Genomic DNA, 25,941 nt, shown 5'->3' on the forward strand with positions numbered 1-25,941 from the left:
CAATCTTTGTAAGTTCTTAACTTATGTGGTATAGTGGTCAGGAACATTTTGAGTATGAAGGAAGTGAGGAGTGAAAATCAGAGACCCTCTATCTCCATGCCTCAGTCATACTAAAATAATTAAATAGGGTTTATAGAGTCACCGTTACAGAAGGAACTGATTAATTTGTAAAGAAAAGAAACATTTTTAAAATAGCAAAAATGTCATTTAAAATCAGTACTTGGCTACTGATTGGTTCTTGCTCTCTTTACCATCATTAAAGATTAGGATTTAACTCATATTTACATACAACGTGTTATTAGTAGGACAGATCCTTACTTTGATGAAGACGTATTCAGAAATAAAAACAAAAAAAAAATCAAGAAAATTTTAAGTGAAACTCAGTTAATGGATGCTGTGTTTTTCTTCTTTTTGTTTTGTTTGGGATTGCGTTTTTAGTAATTCCATATAATCCTTCAAGTCATGAGAGTTTGGACCAAGTTGGTGAAGAAAAGGAGGTAAGATAATTAGTCTTATTGTACATTATGCCATTAGCTTTTTAATACGACTTGACAGTGTAAAAATATGACAAATTGACTTGCTTAGATTTTAGATCATAATGGTAAAATGCAGAAATAATTTTTAATGATTCTAGAGTTTTATTCTGATTTAATCTAATAGTTAATTACTAATTTCTTTAAAATAAGAAATAATCTGGTAGAATAACTTATTTTCATTTATAAGATAGCATAATCTAAAAATTATAAAGTACTTAATTAAGAATGATGTTTAGAATACTTGGCAGTGTTTTTTAAAATAGAGATCCTTCCATTTTTATGGGCTAATTGTTATTTAAAGTATAAATGATTAAGGGTCTTAACTGCCACTATTTTTTCCTTACTATTAAACATTTATCACTTATTAAAACAAAATAAAATTTTAATTAAAAATATTTAATTGAAATGATAACCAATTCTTTTAAAACAGCTTGTAGTAAAACATTTATCATTCCTCATACCTTCCGCTTCCACTTTGACTTCTGAGAGGCAACTCTTTGATCATTTCTAGTTGTGTCCATAATGTTTATACTTATGTTTTGCAGTATTTCAACTTTATATATTTCTGGGCATGAAAGGTTTAGTTCATACTACCTCCTGCTTTTCCCTTCTCTTTCTAATGTTTAATAGTTTATTATGTATTATTCTTGGTTACCTTTAAAAAAAAAAACAATTTTTTGTTATGGAAAATTTCAAACAAATAGAAGAAAACAAAATAGTATAACAAAGGCCCTGTTCCATTACCCAGTTAAAACAATGATGAGTACGTGGCCAGTGATGTTTTGTAATTATATTTAAACTAATTACAGATCTGTATTTAAATCTACCATTTTACTATGTTTTCCATATCTCGCCTATTTCTGTTAATTTTTGTGCCTTCTTTTGGGTTATTTATTATTCCTTTTTCATTTCTTTTAGCTTGCTTGAGATGCCTTTCTGTTCTATTACTGGTTCTAGAGGTTGTCTTATCGTGTTTCCCCAAACATAAGACCAAGTCTTATATTAAGGTTTGCTCCAAAAGATGCATTAGGGCTTATGTTCAGGGGATGTCATCCTGAAAATTCATGCCAGGTCTTATTTTCCAGTTAGGTCTTATTTTCAGGGAAACACAGTACATCCTTAACTTACTTAAATTCAATACAAATTATTAATACTTTTACCATTTCTCATAATGTGCAAGGACCTTAGAACACTTTAAATTCACACACTTTCCCTTCCTGCCTTTGGTGCTATTTTTGTAATATTTTAAAATGCTATTTGTGTGTGTGTATTTGTGTTTTTAAAGTCAGTCCTTAGGTTTATCTACATTTTACTCTTTTTGTCCTACATTCCTTTTTTGTGTGTCTGCCCTTCCATATGAAATTATCTTTCTTCTTAAAGGACTCAATATTTCCTTTAGTGAGAATTGACTAGTGATGAATTTCCTTAGTTTTTGTTCGTCAAAAAAAATGTTTTTATTTCGCTTTTATTTTGAAGGCTAGTTTTGTGGGATATAAAAGTGTAGGTCAGCAGGGGGGTTTTTAGGCTCCATTTTCTGGATTCTGTCACTTCACTCAATCTTATTTTTGTGAAGGTACTGTGCTTTTGTTCCATTTGATTCTATTTTATAGTTTCCAGTGAGCCATATTTAAAGCTTGTACATTGCCTTATCTTCTAACCATTCTCTGCTTTCTTAACCTACCCTAATCTGATTTATTTTCATTTATCCTTGTTACCAAATCATATAATTTAGAAAATTTATTTCTAAATTTTCATGTATGACCCTTCTTTTGAATAATCATTTTTTCAGTTTTCACAATGCCTTTTTTTTTTTCTGTTTTGTGCTTCTAATTTATCTTTCCCAAAATTTGCTCTTTGCTTTCCTTGATATTTTTCACTTCAGAAAATTCATGCTTAATTCTCATGGGTAATTCTCATGGGTACATACATTGATTGTATGCTGAAGATTTTGCAGCTATCTAATAAAAGATAATGTTCAGTCTTCTGTGTAAATTACCAGAAGCCTAAGTTTTTAGTTGTGAATGAATTATAAGGCTGAGTTTATCGTTCTAAAGGAGCCTTGGTATTGTGTAGAAAATAATGTTTTCCATTGGCTGAACTGTCTCATGCTTCTTTTCTGCCTATAGCGTCCAAGAATATTTCTGAATGTGTCCTTTCATTAGTTCAGATTTCACATATCAAGCTTCTAGCAGACCCTTCCATCTTGCTATCTCATTGTAACTTTAACTTCAAAATGAAAAACCAAGCTCATTATCTCAACAACTCTGTCAATATTATCTTATCTCCAATCTCCCAGTCACCAAAGTTAGTGTCATTTTTAATTCATGCATCTCCATTGCCTTCATACCCAAAAGTGATCAGATCCTTTTTAAGACTTTTTTTTTAACATTTCTCAAATTTGAGCTCCCTCTCCATTCCTGTCACCACCCCTCTACTGCAACTCATGAATTCATCCTACCTCTTGAGTAGTTAGATGGTATCATTTGGAATGATGTTAGAAAAGAATTGTTAAGAACTTAAATCAGAAAATATTTTTTAAATCATTATAGGTATAAGTAGGTGCTAGAAATATAATTGTTATGCAAAATACTTCTAGGTATAATTCTTTGATATAAATGTTCTCAACAGGCAATGAACACTAGGGAAAGTGGCAAAGCTTCATCCAGTCTAGGTCTTCAGGATTTTGATTTGCTCCGGGTAATAGGAAGAGGAAGTTATGCCAAAGTACTATTGGTGCGACTGAAAAAAACAGATCGGATTTATGCAATGAAAGTTGTGAAAAAAGAGCTTGTCAATGATGATGAGGTAAGCACAATGATGTTAAATTGGTTTAAGTGTACCAGTTCAGCTAAAACTGCAATATTTGTACCTTATTACTTCAGTCTACTTTTCTAAATATATGCCTCAAACAGATTTATATAGGCTATATTTAAAGGAAGCTGATGGTTAGATTTTTTAAAAATAAAAATCAAACTATATTATCAAGGGAAAATACTTGGTTAAGCTTTGTAAAAGTTTTCTAGATTATTTAATAACATTGAAAGATTCACTGGTGATGTTTTTCCCTTTGTATATAAATTGTTTCATGATTATCAATGCTTTTGATATTTCGCCTAGTTCATAATTGCATTTGTGATCTTTGAATTTCTAAGAACAGATTTATTATAGTTTTGATATCATTTTAGTGTGACATAGATTTCTTTCATATTTTAAAATAGGACATTGATTGGGTACAGACAGAGAAGCATGTTTTTGAGCAGGCATCCAATCATCCTTTTCTTGTTGGGCTGCATTCTTGCTTTCAAACAGAAAGCAGGTAAGATTGAAAGATAATTAATGGAATGATTACTGGGCTTTACACACTTTGGTACATTACACAATAAGAACCCTTCCTACTATAATTCCTGAAGTGGAAGTCTTGTAGACAGACACAACATATTATGCTTATGATTTCCTGACACTCATACTCCAATCAATGATACCAATTTGGATCAACATGAGGAAATTACCTGCTTAAAAAAAATAACCAGGTCGTAATTATGGTAATAGAAATCCAACCTTTTAAATTCCCTAAGATTTTGGTTTTAGGACTTAAAGTTTCCCAGAGTTTGAGTAGGGGGAGAAATCCTAACTTCTGACAGTTGAAAATGACGTATTTTGAAAATGCTAAAATTGGGGGAGGATAATAGGCTCTGGATTGCAAGTGGTACTACTACATTAGAAGTAACAGATTGCAGAATTGTTATGCTGGTTTACTTTCTTTTATCTTCTGTGATTAAAGAGCTTTCTACTCCAAGTACCCTTTGTTTCCACCAAATTCCTGAGATTTTTTATTAAGAGTAAATCATGTAGAGTGCGCTCTCTGTTTTGACTGGTGTCTCTAGTGTTCAAAATGCAGAATCACACTGCCTTGTTTTGGATGTTGGTTTCATGTGTGCTCTCCTGTGTTTAGATTGTTCTTTGTCATCGAGTATGTAAATGGAGGAGATCTAATGTTTCATATGCAGCGACAAAGAAAACTTCCTGAAGAACATGCCAGGTAAGTTTTTAGTTTATTGTTTGTTTGTGTTGGATTTTGGCAGGGGAGCTGTGGGATTTTTATGTTCCAGTGGTTGAAAATAGTAGCTAAATTATTTATTTTGATACTGGTTAATTCTTTGTAAGTTATATGGAGGCTAAGCTAAAAGTTAGTTTACATTATAATATATATAACATATTGCATATATATTGATATAATTAGAAGCAGTTGGAAAGTATAAACAGCATTAAAGAGGAAACTTAGTCTACTAAACCCAATTATTTTCAAATATTTTGTCTATTCAGCATCAGCCTCTGAAATTGATAAATTTACAAACACTTATTAATCTTACCAGGTTTATAGTGATCTCTGACAGTTTTTCATTAGAAGATTACTATTCTAGTAATAAAATGATTCCTTTTAAGCTATTATGTAATTCTGTCTGTTCTTGTCATTTTAATTTCTGAATTGTTCTGCTGTTGACTTTTTTCCCTTTCATACCATACATGTTGATGAGTAAGAGCAAATTTTATTTATTTGTTTGTTTAGTGCCCTTACTTTGATATTATACAAATTGTAAATTGTTTATGTTGGTGGAGTTAGGTAGGGAAGGGTCATGGCCTTGGATAAGAAGTTTAATTCATCAATGCCATGTTTTATTACTCATAGTTAGCAGTAATTCTCACCCTTTTGTACTTCATAAGAATAATGCCAAAACGAAGGGTATGAGTTTGTACTTGTCTGTAACAAAGGTTAGAGATTTTATTTTTTTAAGAATAAATTATTTAGTGGAAATCTTGCTAGTTTATTGATTTTTTTTTTTTTTTCCTTGTCAAAAAGAGAAATATCCTTCAATTTCATAAGAAGGTATAAATTGTACTAATCTAATCTCAGGGCCAAACTGTTTTTTTTTAATTTAGTGTATGTTCATTGTTTATTTAGGCTTTATCAAATGGTCTTTATTTAGGCTCTTCATAGCAAAGCCAAAGACAATATTTTGTTTTTTGTGTTTTTTTTTTAAGATTTGTATTAAAATATAGATAACATACAATATTAGTTTCAGGGGTACATTATAGTTATTCAACATTTACATACCTAAAGAAGTGATCACCATGATAAGTCCAGCAACCATCTGACACCGTATTATGCTATCACAATATCATTGACTATATTTCCTAGCTGTATATTACATCCCTGTGATTTACTTGTTTTCACCTGGAAATTTGAACTTATTCCCCTTCACCTTTTCCCCCCTTTTTAAATTTTTCAATTACAATTGACATTCAATATTAATTTCAGTTGTACAGCATAGTAGTTAGACATTTATATAATTTAAGAAGTGATCCCCCTGACTAGTACCCACCTGACACCATATATAGTTATTACAATATCATTGACTACATTTCTTATGCTATAACCTACATCCTGTGACTGCTTTGTAATAATCAATTTGGACTTCTTAGTCTCTTCCCGTTTGTTACACACCCTTCTAACTCACCTCTCATCTGGCAATCATCAAAATGTTCTCTGTATCTATTGAGTTTCTTTCTGTTCCATTTGTTTATTTTGTTCTTTAGATTCCACATACAAGCAAAATCAGATTGCATCTGTCTTTCTCTGTCTTACATACTCCACTCAGCGCAATACCCTCCAGGTCCATCTATGCTGTTCCAGATGGCAAAAACCCATTCCCTTCCATGGCCCAGCAATATTCCAATGTATATGTATACCACCTCTTCTTTATCTATTTATTCACCGACAAACACCCAGGCTGCCTCCACATCTTGGCCATTGTAAACAATGCTGTAATGAACATATGGATACACACATCTCCTTGAAGTAGTGTTTTGGGTTTCTTTGGATAAATGCCCAGAAGTGGAATTACTGGGTCCTTCTTTGTCTTTTGTTATATCCTTTGTTTTAAAGTCTATTTTGTCTGGTATAAGTACTGCTACCCCTGATTTTGTTTGTTTGTTTCCATTTTCATGAAATATCTTTTCCATCCCTTCACTTTCAGTCTGTGTGTGCCTTTGGATCTGAAGTGAGTCTCTTATAGGCAGCATATGTAAGGGCTTTGTTTTCTTATCCATTCAGCCACCCTGTGTCTTTTGATTGGCACATTTAAAGTAATTGTTGATAGACATGTAGTTATTGCCATTTTATTATTGATACTTTTTATCTTTTTTTTTTAGTGTTAAGTCCTTCTAACATTCCTTGTAATACTGGTTTGGTGGTGATGAACTCCTTTAGCTTTTTCTTGTGTAGTAAACTCTTTATCTATCTTTTGATTCTAAATTTGGCCACCACAGGCCAAATTCAGCTGCAGCCTGTGCCCTGCCCAGGGTCACCTTGCATGAGCCACAAAGCAGTCCACAGATGGCCGCCTCCCACACTGGGCTTGGAGGTGCCTCAAGAGGCCAGATTTCATTAGTGCCAGACTTAGGGCTGGTCAGCAATACCTATGGGACACTCTGAAGTCAGATGCTGCTTGTTTTGGTTTTGTGATCCTTTGAGAGATTTTAGGAAAGTCTGTAGTATGAGCCAAGACAGGCCATTTGTACAGAAAAGCCACTGGAAGTGGCTTGTGTGGGCCCACAAGTTGGGTGGGGCAGGGTCTAAGGAAACCACCAGGATGGGTAGAAAATGGTGTTAGCTAGGTTGATGGAGACTCCGATATGGTGGCCGCCAGTGTTTATGCAGGGAGAGAGGAGGGCTCAACAAAGAAACAATGGATTCTACCAGCACTTCTTTCTGGGAGAAATCTGCCCCCTCCAGCCCTCATCCTAAAGTCAGGCAACTTAGTTCCTCCGCATATGTCCCTGGCACCTTTCAAGCTGCTGCCCCAGCACTGGAGCTCAGAGTGAATGAGTCCATCAGCAAGTAAGTCCATGTGCGGGCCCTTTAAGAGGATTGCCTGGCATTCTAGCTGCCCTCTGTCTCACTCAGCAGCAAACTCCACTGGTTTTCTTTCACAGCCAGAGTTATGGGGACGTCTCTCCCTGGCACTGGAACCCTGGGCTTGGGAGCCTGGTGTGGGGCTGAGACCCCCTCGCTCTTCCAATGGGACCTCCAAGCTGAGATTATGCCTCCTGATTTTTAATGGTCACATGCAAGTGTGGGACCAGCCTGTTCCACATCTCTGCCCTTCCTATCAGTCTTGAGGTAGCTGCTTCTGTATGTTCTTAGTTGTAGGGCTTCGGTTCAGCTAGCCGTTAGGCGATTCTCAATGAGCGTTCTGTAGTTTAGTTGTAATTTTGATGTGGTCATCAGAGGAGGTAAACACAGTGTTTACCTACTCCACCGTCTTGACCAGACATCTCCAAAGATGATACTTTGAATTGTGAACATAGCCAGTATTTGTTCCTTATTTGTTCAGTTGGACTTGGGAAAGTAGTCTAATTTTACCGTATTAAAGTGCCAGTTCTTTGCCTTTCTAGGAACCGAAGTACAGAATAAGGGCTCAAGTTCCCTACGCATAGAATTAAGTAGCTAGAAGGTGTGCATTAGGAACCTCCAAACATGACTTTGATAACAGTCACCAACGCATCCATAAACCAGCTTGGGTATTTCATTTTCATTATTCAGGTTAAACGTTCTGGCTATCACCAATTTGTTGGTGGCAGTTTTTAAAAGTTCTTTAATATTAAATGTTGTGGTTGTAGAATAATTTCTGTTAATTCCTTTTCTAGAATTTTGGTATGGATTTTATGGTTTGAGTAGTGAACTTTTAGTATTATTTCTATTCTAGACCAATAAGTGGTTCTTAGCATTTTGGGAGGTCATTGAAACCTTAGAGAAGTGATGCAAGCTATGGAAACTCTATAGAAGATGTAAATGTACACATGTGCATACAACCTTAGCTCCACTTTTAGGAGTATGGACTGCCTGAAGATCCAGTGTCCCAGATTAAGAACCCATTTGAGACTTTCGAATTAATGACTTTGTAAGAAGTGTGAGTTTAATTTATACTGGAACTTTTATAATTGTGTTTTGGGTTCAGATATTTTAAAGTGGTACTTCAATTCGTGTTTGGTATTATTCCTGAAAACACTGGGAGAAAAAAATTTTTTGACATAATTTTGATGTTTTTGTTTGCAGATGAGAGTAGGACTTAAATACCTTCCTCTAGAAACTTACCACAATTTAAAAATTTGAATCAAATGAGTTATTTTTCATTTTATTTTAGATTTTACTCTGCAGAAATCAGTCTAGCATTAAATTATCTTCATGAACGAGGGATAATTTATAGAGATTTGAAATTGGACAATGTATTGCTGGACTCGGAAGGACACATTAAACTCACTGACTACGGCATGTGTAAGGTGAGGGAAGTTTCTAGTTATTCAAAAGGTGTCAGTAGCTCATAAAACCGTTTTGGTAAAATAACTTCATATTTGAAGAGGGGGAAATGATTGCTACTTTGTTTAGGATACTGTTTTGAATTCTAGCACATGCACATATGTACTTATTTCCTAACCATTTATGAAATTCCATATTTTCTATGAATGTTATATGTGCTATAATGAGTTAATTTCTGTTTATTGTTTGCAGCTTTTTGTCTTGAAAGTTGTGACACTATTACAAATTTAGAAATAAAAATCGTCTACAGTCCCACAACTTTAGCACAACTATTTGTATGTAACCATACAGTTTTTTTGCCATTTAATTGTAACTCTTAATAATACATTTTTAAAAATAAAATAAATATTAATACATAAAAGTAATAATACATTAAAGATTTTCCTAGGAATGCTAACATTTTTCTTATATTTAAAATTTAAATATCTGACATAAAGTACAATAGAACAAAATAAGAATTTTAGTTATTCTCAGGACATGTTCTTTATTTCTTGGTGTTTTATTCTTTTTGTAACAGTGTTTCATTTAAGGGCCCAATTTTTCCCCCACAAAATGTGTAGGGAGCTATATTCCTTGTTAAATTATTTGGGACAGAATTATTCTCACACAGAAATATGGCAACAAGTATGTAAATGTGTGAATTGCATTCCCCCATTCACCTGAGAGAAGTGCCTCCAGAGCCTGGAGATTATTTAAATGCTAACATGAAGTAAGACAGTCTAATAGGACTGCAGATTTAACCTTATTATTTGTTCATCAACGATAGAAAAGAAAATCTTCACCTAAAGGATTTTTGCTTTGATGTACAAAATTGAGACATTTATCTTTTCTTATATTAAATTTTTATTTCCTTACATTTTTCTGTTATACAAATTTTGATCATAAACAAGTAGAGATCTAGTAGGTGATCTTGTGTATCCGTCACTCAGATTTGTGATACCTTTTGATCTCTATTGTTTTTTTCCCCAGTGGATTATTTTTCCTCATTTCAAAAGAAAAATGACAGTGGAACCTTGGCAGTATTTGGGGGTACAAGGACTCTATTCAAAGACTTTACTAACAGTACTTTGTCTCTTCTCTCACTAACACATTTACACACTTGTGATGTTAAACCTTATGGGAAATGAGTCCCCCAGAAATAGGAATGTTCTTATCTTAGGACTTAGAGTCAGTATTTAAACTTACCTAAAGTCGGACCTCTGGCAAATATTGGATGAATTTCTTTTCCTTATAACAGTTCCTTGGGAAATCTAAAACACTAAACTTTTTTTTCATAGTTTCTCCAGAATATTTCCTTGAGGTTTAATTAATTTCCTCAGTTTCTTACTAGATGCTTTTATATAAAGAGACTGTAAAAACGTCAGTTAATATCTTCAGGTTTATGTTTGAAATATTTTATGAACATTGATTTTATTGACTGAAGAACTGGCCATTTTATGAATTGATGTGCCTTTAATTCTATTTTTTTTAATCAGGGAAATTTTAATAATAACATCTCTGTTACACTGTAGATAATTTAGCTGATGGGCCTACATTCAGATATTCAGTCAACAAGTGAATGATTTAGCATAGCTCTGTTACAAGTTAACAAACTACATCCTTTGCTTCTGACTCTTGTGGTGAAAGTATATGTCATTTATCATTAGACTGTATGTCAAGCCATTGCCAATAATACAACTTAAGTCACAGTAATGTTTCTTGTATACAAAAGTAATTTATATATCACTATTAGGAATCACACACAAAAATCCTTGGAGTCACAACATATTACTAAATATTTCTTATAGATGTGTTATATATAATAAAGTTAAAAGAAAAATACATACACCATGACCAAAATATCTCTGAAGAGACACATAAGAACCTCATAACAGTGGTTGCCTCTAGGGATATGGAACTGGATGTGTCAGGGACAGGAATGGGAAGAAGGTATGATTTGCATGTACGAGTATATCTCCCCCTGTTTTGGGGTTTTTTTTTTTTAATTTTATACCATATAATTTAACGATAGGGAAATGGTTAAATACTAGGTACACAGTTCAGTTGAATTTTGTATACTCAATAATAACAAGTCTTTAATTGTGTAGGAAATTACATGCTTATGAAGTAAAAAAAAGCAGATGCTTAGTTGTATATTTAATATTCAGCTTGTTTTTATAGTACCTTTTATTGTTTATTTCTTACTTAATTGCCTTGTGACTAGAGAATGGTTTGAATAATACTGGTTTTTTGAAATGTATAGAGATTTCCTTTGCCTTAGTATTTGGTCAATATCCCGTGTGTACTTACAGAAAAGGGTGTATAATCTGTATTTTGCATACAAGGAGTCTCTATCTGTCACACACTCTCTCTCCCACCCTCTCTCCTCCTTCCTTTTCTCACACACACACACACTCACACACACACACACACACACACATTCTCTATGTATATAATTTATATATTATTTTAGCTCTAGATTTTGTCCAAATCTTTCTCTGCTTACTAATTTTTGTCTGTACGACCTATCATTTTCTGATGTAAATGTGTTAAAATCACCTGTCATGATTGAAGATTGTATTATCAATTTGGGCTGTGAAAACAAGGTACCATAGACAAGGTGGCTTCAAAAACAAACATTTATTTCTCATGGTTCTGGAGGCTGGGAAGTCCAAGATCGAAGTACCCCGACATCCAGTGTCTGGTAAAGACACTCTTCAGGGTTTGCAAATGGTTGTCTTCTTGTATCCTTACATGGCAGGGAGAGAAAGAGGGCTAGTTCTCTTTCTTTTCTTATAAGGACACTGATTCCATCATGGGGACCAGACTCATGACCTAATTACCTCCCAAAGGCCCCACCTCCCAATGCCATCAAGTTAGGGCTTCAACATGAATTTGGGGCACACATCCATTCAGTCCATAGCAGGGATTGTGAAATTCTCATAATAATTTTGTGTATTTTTACTTTTTGTATTTTGAGGCCGTGTTGTTAGGTGCATACAAGTTTGTTATAACTTTTTGGTGATTGTTCCATTTGTTATTGTGCAGTTTCTCTATTTTTATGTATTAGTGTGTTTTGCCTTAATTTGCTCCATCCTGTAGCTATTATAATACAAAATCAAAAAAATGTGTGCCTTAGGAAACAACCAGAAGGGAAACATAATGCCAACAGTGGTTGTATTAGGTGGGATTTAAAGTGCTTCTTTTCTTCATAAACTATGATTCCTTTTACTTATATAAATTAAATTTTTCTATTAAATTTTTACTTGAATATAAATTACTTTAATTGTAATTTTTATCTTAATCGAACTGACTCTTTACCAACATCTAATGAGGACAGGTTTTCTTTAAGCTATTTAGTGGCAATCCATAATTTGAATAATAAAGGCTACTATGCTAGTGATATTTTATTTAAGCTTAATGTATTACCTACAGTTGGCTGAGCTTACATGATAGATGAAATAAAAGAGGTGAATTTAAAACAGAATTTTGGTATTTATTATTTCTTTTTTCTCTCTTTCTTTCGTTTTTTTTTTTATAAAAGGAAGGATTACGGCCAGGAGATACAACCAGCACTTTCTGTGGTACTCCCAATTACATTGCTCCTGAAATTTTAAGAGGAGAAGATTATGGTAATAACTTAATAGGTGGTATTTTAGTTATATGCTAGAAGAATGGTTAAATGTGGTGCAAATTGCATTTTAATACACTGTAGTATTTCATTACTGATCTTATTAATATAAATTTCCCCTCATCCCCTTAAAACCTACATGAAAACTCCAAACTGAAGTCAGAGACAGTGGGACCTTGATTTGGGTGTACAAATTTTACTATTTTATTAGTGACAAGCACTAAAGAGCACTAAAGATTCTAAGCAGTTTAAATATATTATCTAAGTTCATTCTCTCAATAATCCTATTAAGCATTGTTAATTCTCATTTTATAGATGAGGAAACTAATGTGTAGAAAGTTTGAATAACTTCCCCCAAGTCATACCACTAGAATATGGCAGACAGAGTAGGGCTTTAAACTTCAGCCATGTAACTGCAGAGTCATAAACCTCTACAAAGCTGTTCAGATTTCCTGGGATATTTCCCCCAGGAATGTTGAAAGATGGCGGAAAGGTTGATTGCGTGTCAGGAACCAGAGGATATGGTTATCTTAAGAAAACATGACTGCTTGGGTTCCGGTGCTCTGATTTCAGCAGGCGTAAAGGAGGATGGGTCCTTCTGATAAATGCTAATAATCTGATTCCTTCAAGGATCTTTGATCAGCTAATAGAAGGTCAAGTTTTTGGATCAAGGAAAGTTATTCTCCAATGCAATTTAACTGTATCCCCAAAACAAAATATTAGATACAGGCCATGAACCTGAAATTACAGATTTATTTGGGAAAAGAAACCTAGGTTTCATTTTTCATATTTTATTTTTAAAGTTATCTTTTAGGTACCTCCCTTCTTGATAAATAAAATATTCCTGTAATCCTCAGTGCCTACTATGAGAATTATAAAATACATTTAGAGTTTACTTTTTCATTGTTTATTTTTTCATTATGTAATGAAATGAATCTGAGATTACTGACTTTCAAGACTGCAGATTGGGTAATTTGTTCTTTGAAATTTGTTTTTGTAGGTTTTAGTGTTGACTGGTGGGCTCTTGGAGTACTAATGTTTGAGATGATGGCAGGAAGGTCTCCTTTTGATATTGTGGGAAGCTCTGATAACCCTGATCAAAACACAGAGGATTATCTCTTCCAAGGTAATCTGCAGTATTTTATAGAGATTGTCTATAAATAATGTATTCTAAAGCATGAATGAGGACGGCACAAGTTATTACTTTAAGAAAGAGGAAAATTCTGGACAACGCACTTCTTAATATGTAAGGCTTTAATTTTTTGGACTACACCCTTTCTACCTTTGTAGTCTTCAGTCCCATTTCCAGTTATCTTCTTATTCTCAGAAGCAAAGAGGTTCTTTCAGATTGTATATTACAAATAGCCCCTGTGGCTAGGGAGGATAGTCTTTTTCACGTGGACCCGAGGCTGAGTGGTTAAGTTCAGGAACATTATGGGGAAAAAGCAGAGTACAGGAAGATAAGAGGAATCAAAAGGTGAAAAAAAATAAAAGCCCCACAATTGGGAATAAAAAGAATTGAACAGAACAGAAACAAGTAGATAAGCACTGGGACCCTAACACACAGTCCGAAGAAGTATGAAGATGGCCATTAAATTCCACATTTAATAATCAAGGCCATCCCAGAAAATAAATAGATATTTCACGTAATAGGAAATCCAAATGGACATGGAATATTGGAAAGATGTTCAACCTCACTAGTAAGTAAGGGTATGCACATTAAAACATTAGTGAGCTACTATTTTATATCCATCCATTTGGCAAAAGTTTTGAAGTCTGATAATACCACTGCTGTTGAGGATGTGGGGTAACTGGAACTCGCTTAGACTGCTGGGGGGAGTGAAAATTGATACACCATCTTTGGAGAATAATTTGGCAATGTCCAATAAAATCTAATACAGTAATATATGCTACACATTTTCTAGATATTAACTCATTTAAACCTGAAAACAACCTTATGAAGCATGTATTGTTTTTATTCTATTTTTATAGATGAGGAAACTAAGGTACAATAAGGTACTCAGAATGATATATGCATATAAATGATAAAAACAGTGTTCAGATTAGAGGCTATTTCTGAGAAGGAAGGAGAGGAATAGGACTGGGAAAGTACACGTGATGCTTAAGTAATGTCTGTAATGATTAATTTTTTCCTGCTAAAATACCTTAAATATCTCAATAAAAATGTAAAGATTGAAGCCATGTAAAAGTTAAATATAATGCCATTAATTTTATCTTTTTAGTTATTTTGGAAAAACAAATTCGCATACCACGTTCTCTGTCTGTTAAAGCTGCAAGTGTCCTGAAGAGTTTTCTCAACAAGGTATAAATCGTGTATAAAAATCTTTAGTGTTTATCTCTATAAAAGTAAAACTGGTAAGTACAGGTTCAAGCAACGTAAAATTCCAAAATATCAGAGGATGTAATTTTTTTCAGTTAGATCTGGAATTTGTCTCTTCACCAACGAGTAATTTAACATTAGATTCTGAGATGAATTGTCCATTCCATTTTGCCAATATAATTTATTTCCAGTTATATATTACATATGATGTTCTTAATATAAATGACATATGTACCATATATTTAATTAGGGAAAAAAATGCACTTTTAGAGATAGTCTCGATTATACTTTCAGGTCTAATTTTCAATTTTCTTTGGATTATTATTCATAGAATCTCTTTGCTTATTGAGCAATTTGGCAGTAGTGTTCTTTACAAAGTCTCATGTCAGAAACCCTGTAATTAGATACAATTCAGGAGAAATGCAATGCTTTCATTGGCTCTTAACGCTTTGAACGTCATTAAACTTGTTGCAGTTGGTAGGCTAGCATAGTGAGAATCTACCTAAAATTACAATTCTGAACTGTTTATACTCATAACATTTATAACACCAAATGGATCGGGTTTTTCCATACCACCAACCAATTCTCCATCTCTCCAGACACCAACGGGGTGTCCTACATTTCAGTTCATTTCTGACGCTAACCACCGGGAGCTCGCATCGGGCTCCACAGGTGTCGGGGCCCAGTTCCATGAGACTGCCCTCCCTTCAGACACCAGTCACAAGTATTAGGAACCCACACTTCTGTCTGACTTGGCTACAAAGTGGGGGCTTCCAGCAACCCCTCTCCTCACTTCAGGTTCAATAATTTGCTAGAATGGCTCACAGAATTTAGGAAAGTTCCTATTATCAGTGGTTTATCATAAAGGATGTAAATGAACAGTCAGATGAAGAGGTACATTGGGTGAAGTCCAAAAGGTTCCCAAGCTCAGGAGCTTCTGTCCCTGTGGAGTTGGGATGTACCCCCGTCCCAGCACAGAGATGTGTTCACCAGCCAGAAGCTCTCTGACCCCCATGGTTTATAGGATTTTATGGAGGTACCGTTACATAAGCATGATTCATTACATCATTGGCCATTGGTGATTGAACTCAATTTCCAACCCCTCTGGAAATGAGACTGAAAGTTCCAATCCTTTCATCACACGGTTGGTTCCTCAGGCAACCAGACACCATTGTCCAACTATCTAGAGGCTCACCAAGAGTCACCTTATTAGCATAAACTCAGGTATGATAGAAAGGAACTTGTCATGAGTAACAAAAGACACTCCTATCACTCAGGAAATTACACAGGTTTTAGAAACTCTGTGTCAGGAACCTGGGCCAAAGGCCAAATATGTAATTTTATTGTATCACAATGGGCTTGGCATCCATAAATCTTATTTTAAATAAATGGTAGGTTAGAATGTAGGTTGAATAGGGTAAATAAATAACAATGATGTATTTAAATAAAATGAATTGAAGCCTGTTTTAAATGAGTACTTCATATGAGGAAAGATTTTAACTGGAAACTTAAGCTTTAACAGTGGAAAATGAAGGTAAGAGGTGTTAATATGCAAAATAAATTGCGTTTTATTGGAAAGAAAAATAGGAACCTGTTCTCATCCACAGTAATGAATAAGCCAAGACTTTTTACAAGTTGCAGGCCCTTTCTTAATCCAGTGATTCAGATAATGGTTGTGTCGTTATTGTGCACAGATTATGGATTGTTTCTGTAACTGAGCATAGGGCTTTTAAATTAAGCTGAGAAATTTGTGAAGTTTGGGGGTTTGCATATTTTGACTGTCTCTCTAATCAGTGCCGAATAAATAGCTAGATGCTGCTCAAATGATTCTGTTCTCTTTATCCTCCCATTTTTCTTTAGCAAGGAGTGGTGACATAGCTCCACTTTAATTACATGATTGCTGGAGAAAGAGCCATGGGGCAATCTTACTTGTCACAAGCTTCAGATACTCATTTGAGTCTAGTGTTGTACCTTCTAGAAATGGAAGGTAGACCATTCTGATTTCAGACATAAAGGTATCATATAATAGGTACAAAACACAGGTCACAAAGATGATGTATTCTAAAGCATCATATTCACCCAGTTTTTGAAACATTTCTTTCCACCATAGGACCCTAAGGAACGATTGGGTTGTCATCCTCAAACAGGATTTGCTGATATTCAGGGACACCCATTCTTCAAAAATGTTGATTGGGATATGGTATGTAAATTTTGATTGTTTTCTAAATTACGTTTCATTAGAATCTTGGGCCAAATTTTATTATCTCAAAAGAATGTTGGAAAACTAGTATATCACAGCTTAAATTACTTAAAACCAGTCTCTAAAGTGCTTTTCAAAAAGCTTTTAAAACAATAAGTTTAGAATACTGGGGCAGCTGGGTGGTTCAGTTGGTTAGAGCGCAAGCTCTCAACAGCAAGGTCACTGGTTCAATTCCCACGTGGGATGGTGGGCTGCACCCCCTGCAACTAAAGATTGAAAACAGCAACTGGACTTGGAGCTGAGCTGCACCCTCCACAACTAGATTGAAGGACAATGACTTGGAGCTGATCGGCCCTGGAGAAACACACTGCTCCCCAATATTCCTCAATAAAATTAAAAAAAAAAAAGCTCAGAACACTAATTTAGTGGAGCAGATTGTAATATTATTGAGACCTGTCTCAGTGTTCAGATTTGTAGATTATTTCCATCATTGTGAATATTGTAGAACATTGCCTAGGGAGCTCACTTTAATAAGACTGGGAAACACCTGAGGGCAGAGGAGAACTGTAGAGGTGGACTTTTCTAAGAATGCAGCCTGAGCTGTCATCTAATGTGTCTTTCTAGATGGAGCAAAAACAGGTGGTACCTCCCTTTAAACCAAATATTTCTGGGGAATTTGGTTTGGACAACTTTGATTCTCAGTTTACTAATGAACCTGTCCAGCTCACTCCAGATGATGAGTAAGTAATTCTATAGACTGAAATACTTCTGAAGTTCTTCGGAAGTCCCATTTTTAGTGGTTATACAATGTCTCATTATCAGGTTATACTTTATCTAACCATTCAGTTACAGGATATTTGAATCTATTATACTATTAAAAATTCTAACAATAACTGCCATTTTCTACTTTGATTTACATGTATTATCTCTAATTCTCACAGCAACCTAATAATTGTCATCAACCTAGTTATTGCCATCTTCATTTTACAAGGAAGAACATGGAGGCTCAGAGAGGTTAAGCAAAGTTACACAGGTATCAGGTGGCAGAGGCAGGATTTAGACCCCAATCTGAGTGACTAAGGCCTGTGCTCTTTCCACTGCTGCACTGTTTTCCATCTTGGTGATGACCCTCTGTCTGAGTTCCTGAGTGTTATCTTGAGATAGAGTCCTAGAAAGGGAATCAGGTCAAAGGGTGTGAAATGTTAAAGCTCTCTGTATGCATTGCCAAATTGCTTTTTTAAAAGATTACATCAACATACCAAGTCCAGCCAGCAGTGATTCGATGTATCTTTTGTGTTTATGTTACATACATCTTTTAAAAATGTGGTTTGGAATAATTTGGGGATATTTTGATCATTTACCTGTCATTATAGATTCATTCTCTCATCTCAAGGAGGCCCTTACTGCTTGGCAGTCATTTACGTCTTGTTAATTCTTATCCCATTCCTTACAGCAGCTGTTCCAAACTGTGTACATTTCAGCAGCCTTCAATCCTGCCCCCACTCCCATCCCTCTTCTTGAATGAACCTTTGCCATCACGTGACTGCAGGGACGGACACCTCCGTGGTGTGAGCCTGCAACCTTGTCACCACTCCACCTGCATCTCAGAATCGCTAACTCTTCTCAAACTTTTTCTTCTTCCCTGTGCGTGGAAGGCTGTCCTTCTTTTGCAGGGTGCGCCCTTCTATTTTCCTAGTCCCATTCCCTTATTTCCTCCAGGATTTCATTTTGTCACTTGCCCTCTTGCAGCACTTTGAATTCCTCTTTCTCAGCTTCTTTCCCTCTGCATGCTCAGATATTCTATTTTGCCCCCTGAATCTTAGCACCTCTTTGAACTACATTTTTTTCTCATTTTCTTTTCATCATCGAGCTTTTTAAAAAATAGTTAATAGGTGCTCGTGGTAAAAGAAAAATAAATAAACACTATCTCTATCAAATGCCTTTAGAGTAGCGAACATTGATTGTAGCCAACCTTGATGGCTATGGCCAACACTTTAACCTCTTACAATTTAACCTGCTGCTTCAGCTTTTGAAGGTGGAATGACTTCTTAATTTCTAAATTTTCAGGCATTTTTTGATCAATTCCCATCTCCCCTGATGCCTGTAAAGCATTTGATACTCCTGGCTTTGCTTTGGTTGGCACTATCCATCCTGGTTCTACTTTCTCTCTCTGACCACTTGTCATCTTTTTTCCCTGGCCCCTTGCATCTAGGATGCTCTGAGGTTCTGCTCATGACAGCCTTCTCTTTGCTGAATGCAGTGTGCACCTTGGAGATTTCAGCCAGCCCTGTAGTGTAGATACCAGCTATTTAAGTGACTCCCAGTTAAACTGGCAAACAATTAGGGAGCAAAAGACACTATGCTAAGTACTAGACATTCAAAGATGATCAAGACTTAGCCAATTTTGCAAAAAGCTCACTGTCTGCTAGAGAATAGAGAGATGGACCAAAATCATTATTTCCGACTGCATCATGTATGAGAGAGCATTGGATTTAATCAAAAGATAGGAATTTGAATCCAGACGCCACCTCATACCAGAGGGGTAACCTGGTGTGAATTGCATAACTTCTCTGAGCCTATTTCTTCTTGTATTGCCTACCTCACGATGTTGCTGTGAAGAATAAATGAACGATGGCTTCTAAAGCCCCAACCTCGGTATCTGCCCTGAGCTGCATTTCTGTTTGTCAGACAACAGCTCCCCTAGCTTGTCACAGAAGCACCTCAAACAGATGAAGTCTGAAATCAAAGTAATGACCCTTTATGTTCTCTTTTCCTGTTCTGTATCAGTTCCTTATTTTTATTTACCTTTTTCTGCTCATTGCATTACCGTGTATTTCTGCATTCAGATTCCAAATATCAGTGGCTGTTGACTCCTCCTTTTCCTTAACAAACTATATGTAATACCTTTAGCTGCCAAGTTCGGTCTATTTTCTCTTTATTTCATCATTTGCATCAGATCCTTCTTTTCCTTTTGCATTTACGTAAGCCCAGTTCAAACCTCTTTCAAATCATACCTAGAATATTACACTATCCTCCTAACTGGGCTCCTTCTTTACTCTGCAGCCCATTTCGTACACCTCATGAGACCTTTAGTAACGCCTACATTGCCTAGAAGATAAAATCTACTGTCTTGACTAGCCTTCAGACCTCCCACCCTCTGCTCCAGCCTGACTTTCTAGCCATAGCTGTCCCTTTTCATTAACACAAATGCTGTGTTCTGATCAGTCTCCGTTACTCACCATTCCCAGATAGTGTGCTGTTAACCTTTGCTCATGCCATTTCCCCTATATTCCTCCTTCATTTTTATCTGTTGAAACCGTCCCCATTTTTCAGAACTTTCTCCAGTGCAACCTGATCTTTGATGGATCAAGGTGAAACTCCTTAGTGTAGACATCGCTGGATTCTTTGAGCTTCCATTGCCTTCCTTCCAGCATCATCTGCCACTTACCACCCTTTTATTCCTGTACTCCAACTCTAGTAAATTACGTGCTTTTTCTCCAGACCTAACAAAACCTTTCAGAATTCCATTCAGTAAGAGTTTGAATGCATGCAGCCTTTTTTGATTTCTCCAACTAGAAGTCACCCTTTTCTTTAGAACTATAGTGAGAACAGGACTTAGCTTGTCCTGTCTGAAACTTAGCAGGTACTGCTTTCTCTGGTAGCTTTGTTACATGAGCTACCTTCCTTCCTTGAGTGAAGGGTCTATTATATCCTGTATAACTTTGTGTATACCTTTAAGTATTAAAACACTCGATAGTACTACTCACTCTCATCATGTATTGACTAGAAGCCATGTAACAGGATGTCAGCCTCTCCTCTCTCCACCTGTGACCCATCACCTACCTGTCTGTGGGATTCTCTCCTTATTCCAGGTCTCTCAGTGTGTTTGTCCTATTGCCTTTTCCTTTTGGTTAACTTCTGGGCCTTTTCTTCATCATAATCCATCTGGCTGTTGAGGTGACTACTAAATTAATACTAATTCTGACCTGGATGTTTACCTGTAATTATGAATGTTGTTCAGGTCAAAAGTTCAGATAAACTAGAATTGTGACAGCTTTTGCCTTTTTTATTCCCTGTCTTCAGTTTTGGACTACCTTTTGGTGTAAACTTGCTTATGAGTTTATTAGTCCTTTTTTTACTTTGCAGTACTTTTGATTCCTTTAGAAAATGCTATGGCATTAATTTTAAAACTTGTAAAAGCTTTTCCCATAATTTATATAAATTAGCCTTATTTTTTGTTTCTTAATCTTATTTTACTGTTTAAATTAAAAATTGAAGAAATCTTGATTATGAAAATTAATTTTTTCCCCAACAGTGATATTGTGAGGAAGATTGATCAGTCTGAATTTGAAGGTTTTGAGTATATCAATCCTCTTTTGATGTCAGCAGAAGAATGTGTCTGATCCTCGTTTTGGTTGTATTGCCATTGAATGCATGGAAAAGTTGTTATCAGCCTGGATACAATGAACTATTTTATATTTGCCACCTATAAAAAAGCACTTCAATATCTTCTGTTTTTGACTGTAAGAGTCAATTATTACATCTAAGTTTAACTATGAAAAAAAAATTAAGACTAGTTTCCAGAGAATCGTGTCAAAATTTCATTATTCTGGTAATCTAGCAGCCTACTGATGAATAATGAAGTTGTCTTTTTTGTTTGAAGGAAATACCACTGCTTCTAAAAAGAGTGTGTGTTGCTTAAGGCACATGGTGGGATTACATCACAAACCTCCCATGATTTCATTATTCCTAAGTCATTTAAGTGTTTTATTTTGGAATAAAAGATTAATTCAAAATATGGCAACTTGTTATATTACCTTTTTCTGGATTCTTTGTGTTTAAAAATTCAGCTGTAAATTTTATTGCCTTGGATAATTATATTATTGATTTTTAAGGCAACAGTTACAAAATTGGTATTAAAAGGTGTTGCTTGCTTAGAATTGAGAACACAGATTCTTCTTGAGGAAAAAAAAATAGGCATATTTTATTAAGAATTAGATTCCAAATCATTAGCTATTTTTTAAAAAACTGATGATACAAGTGATTTCTTTGAAATACTAAGGGATTGTCTTCTGAGCTTGTCCGTTTAGCCAGAACTTGAACTGGAATGTTAACAAATGTAATTCAAAGGACTCAGGATGCAGTTGAATGAAAAATTTCTCAGTATGTAGAAAGGAAAAAATGGAAATTTAAAACAGATACAGAAAAGTACAATGGTAATATTTATTTCTTACAGGAAAGTAAATCCCACAGTTGCCTTTTGTGATTTGATTTAAATATTAAGGCACTCACTTGTTATCAGACTTGTAAAAGCATTCCATTTATCCAGTGGAGACAGAATGTATGCTATTTTTTCCTTATAATTTAGTACAGAGGAAAAGAACTTGTCTTCCACACAATGTGTTAACCATGCTTATCTCTTCCCCCAAACCACATTATCTATACTTTTGGACCATGTTTATGGAGTCTTCAATGAAATCCAAGAAAAATAATAAGCATGAATAAATGTCCAGGACACGCACATACGCGTACATTCACACACTTCACAGTTCCAGCTCCTTCAGTGAGTGGTTGTTAAGTAGGTAACACTTGTGATACAGAGTACAATACATTTCAAGGGCGGATTTTTTCAGATGATTTTTTTATTAATATTAGTGTTTAGCAATGCATTATTTAACGGGATGCCAAACATAGCATCCTTCTACTGTTTAAATATTTTTTTTATGAAAAGGGACTTAAAAAGTAACCATAACCATCTAAATTACTTACAATTGCCCAATCTTAGTAAAATTTAATTTTGGGGAAAGCTATCTAGTCTTAAACTTAGAGTGATTTAAAATTTGTAGGCATTTAAAATTTTATCTTTTTTTTTTTTGCATGCTACATTTCACTAGAAATGTAATTTTTCCAAAGTTCCTGACCATATACTCTCTTTTCTTCAAATAACTAAGTCTGAAAGCAATGAAAACCTTAAACGAAAATGTTTATATGCATTCACGTTTATTTAAGAGGTATATATGTTTCTTTTAATACCTGAAACTTGTTTTAAAAGAAAAAAACAGTATTCACTTCAAATCATAAACTTAGAGAAAATTCTGATCTCTTATGTCAGAATATGTTTATGATCTTGCTTTTAAGTGTTGCTGTTTCCCCTAGGGCATTCGTTCTAAAATTTTAGAATGGAATAATCAATCACCTAGGAATTTTGTTTAAAAAACACCATTACTGTCCCACGTTAGAATTCCATTGGGTCCTTGAATGAATTGCATTTCGAGAAACACTTTGGAGTTGCTCTTTTATTTTGTCCTGTAGTTAAATATTAGAAAGAGTATTCACAATAAAACATTTTGAGAAGGGGTAGGCAGTGAGTTACCAACTTACCTACACTTTTAAATAAATTTTGAACAATTGACTTCTTCAAGTTAGATATCTTCTCAAAAAAAAAAAAAATCCTTAGTTTTCTATATTACATACAAATGAGCGTTTTTCTGGGATGAGGCTTTAACCATTATTCAGGGTGGTCTTTTGTTTCTAAACCTTTTTTTTTTTTTAACAAGATTTACTGTGTATATTTTATACAGAGTTGCATTACAAATATTTTTAATTGTGTTCTGTTTTTTGTAGTCTTTAAGTGCCATGCCAATTCTTTTTATATTATATAGAAGTCTTCTCAAAATGCTCACCAGGGGAATAAGGCAGTTGATAGAATGGTTGGAATTTTGGTGTTCTAAAAAAAAGTTTTTATTTTGTATAAGCATGTGGTCAGATCATTTTATGGTACACAGCCTGAATTGGATATCAGGTATTTTGCTTTGTACATTTACTTTTAAATTTTTGTTTTGACTTTTGTCATGTAGAATACTGCCTTGTAATTCTGTATTTGTATACCTTTTTTTTTAACTTTAAAATCTTTAAATAAAATGTTTAATATCCATCAAGATTGGAACCTATTTAATATGTTAACATCAGAAATTTGCTTAAGGTGTATCAAAATTTGTTTAAAAAGGAAAATAAGAATTTTAGTTTGGAATTTTGCTGTACATAAAGCAGCAGTCTGGTAGTACTACTGATGTCATATTGTAGACATTCACTCATAAAATATTCAGTATATTTTTAAACTTGCCCTTATTACATGAATCTCTTCTATTGGAAAACAAAGCAGTGAAAAAATCAGCTGGGGGCCGGCCCGGTGGCTCAGGCGGTTAGAGCTCCACGCTCCTAACTCCAAAGGCTGCCGGTTCGATTCCCACATGGGCCAGTGGGCTCTCAACCACAAGGTTGCCAGTTCAATTCCTCGAGTCCCTCAAGGGATGGTGGGCTCCGCCCCCTGCAACTAAGATTGAACACGGCACCTTGAGCTGAGCTGCATCCCGGATGGCTCAGTTGGTTGGAGCATGTCCTCTCAACCACAAGGTTGCCAGTTCGATTCGACTCCCGCAAGGGATGGTGGGCTCTGCCCCCTGCAACTAGAAAACGGCAACTGGACCTGGAGCTGAGCTGCGCCCTCCACAACTAAGACTGAAATTCAGTACAACAACTTGAAGCTGAATGGCACCCTCCACAACTAAGATTGAAAGGACAACTTGACTTAGAAAAAAGTCCTGGAAGTACACACTGTTCCCCAATAAAGTCCTGCTCCCCTTCCCCAATAAAAAAAAAAAAATCTTAAAAAAAAAAAAAAAATCAGCTGAACATAGAGCATTTTGACTTCTTTTAAAACTGAAGCAAATTTAAACAGAATCAAAACAGGTTCTTTCCAAATTATGTTCTATAGTGATCTAAAGTTCTAGAACTGTCCTTTCTTGCTTGTAGTTAGTACCCATATCTAAACAAAGGTGAGCCTGGTGTCCCATATTTATAGCCCTCTTTAGCGTAATTTAATGTCCCCTTCACAAGGAGAATTAAATCTTTAGTACCTTTACTTTTTTCTTAATTGACTTGTCAGAGAGCTAGAGCCTGATCTCCTGTGTCTGTTATTTTCTCCTAAGTTCAAACCTTGCTCAAAATGGAGTTAAAGGCAGTGTTATTTGAAGTACTGTCCAGGCAATCCCCTGTACCGAATCATAAAGTTGGTTGTTTTCTTTGAGTTAGTAAAATCCCAAAACAGAGTCCAAAGAGGAGTTTGAAGCTTTTGGGAAATTTTGTGTTGGGCATTTAGTCACTGGGGCAACCACTTTCTCCCTGAAAGGGAAAGCCAGTCTCCTCTCTATAAAATTCAACAGGCTGGTTTCTGGACAACACCTAACAGTGAGTCATTTGGTGTATTTGATGGTCTTCCTACATAGATTTACCCTTCCCTGCCTTAGGACTTCAGGGATCAGTTTGAACCATGAGTTTGAGTAGTTTATATCCATAGTTCGTTTCAGAATATACTGGAATTTACTATGCCTGGTGCTAAATAAGGCTAACAAAAAGACAAAACCTTTACCCCTGACATTCAGTATGGAAAACACATACTAAAAAAGATGTTCACCTCCACAAAAAATAGTCCAGTGATAAAATAAAAAAAAATGCAGCAAAACATACATGATATGGTCATGATAGTTTATCAGCTTCACCAATGAAACGTGAGTTTTACTTGACATGTAATAGATCTATGCTAGACATTTTTCAAGTTTATGGTAGATTCCACAAAGCTTTCAGAATTCATATATGCCCAATAAGAATAAAATCTTAGATACCTATATATACGTAGTACATAACATACACTATGTATATACGTATATATATATTTTTTTGGCCTTTGAGCTCAGGAATATGAATTGGACTTTACATGGGAATAGGAAAGAAAATTGTCAGATGGTTCTGCTTCGATTAGATTTTGTACAATCCATCATTGAAATTTTATTTAAAATGAATCCAGCTCAGAATTTTAGA

General features: G+C 35.0%; 1 protein-coding gene across 1 annotated transcript in view; it reads left to right on the forward strand.

Annotated features, from left to right (window-relative positions):
- Window positions 1-24,002, forward strand: part of PRKCI (protein kinase C iota) — a 55,473-nt gene extending 31,471 nt beyond the window's left edge. The window contains exons 8-18 of the mRNA XM_019735351.2: window positions 439-497; window positions 3,165-3,341; window positions 3,755-3,852; window positions 4,489-4,575; window positions 8,741-8,876; window positions 12,437-12,524; window positions 13,524-13,649; window positions 14,767-14,846; window positions 16,975-17,064; window positions 17,689-17,804; window positions 21,380-24,002. Coding sequence (XP_019590910.1) covers window positions 439-497; window positions 3,165-3,341; window positions 3,755-3,852; window positions 4,489-4,575; window positions 8,741-8,876; window positions 12,437-12,524; window positions 13,524-13,649; window positions 14,767-14,846; window positions 16,975-17,064; window positions 17,689-17,804; window positions 21,380-21,467 — 1,145 coding nt within the window. The 3' untranslated portion in view covers window positions 21,468-24,002. The remainder of the gene's footprint in view (window positions 1-438; window positions 498-3,164; window positions 3,342-3,754; window positions 3,853-4,488; window positions 4,576-8,740; window positions 8,877-12,436; window positions 12,525-13,523; window positions 13,650-14,766; window positions 14,847-16,974; window positions 17,065-17,688; window positions 17,805-21,379) is intronic.
- The last annotated feature ends 1,939 nt before the right edge of the window (window positions 24,003-25,941 follow it).

Source organism: Rhinolophus sinicus, linkage group LG01 (assembly GCF_036562045.2).
Source record: "Rhinolophus sinicus isolate RSC01 linkage group LG01, ASM3656204v1, whole genome shotgun sequence".
NCBI classification, from domain to species: domain Eukaryota; kingdom Metazoa; phylum Chordata; class Mammalia; order Chiroptera; family Rhinolophidae; genus Rhinolophus; species Rhinolophus sinicus.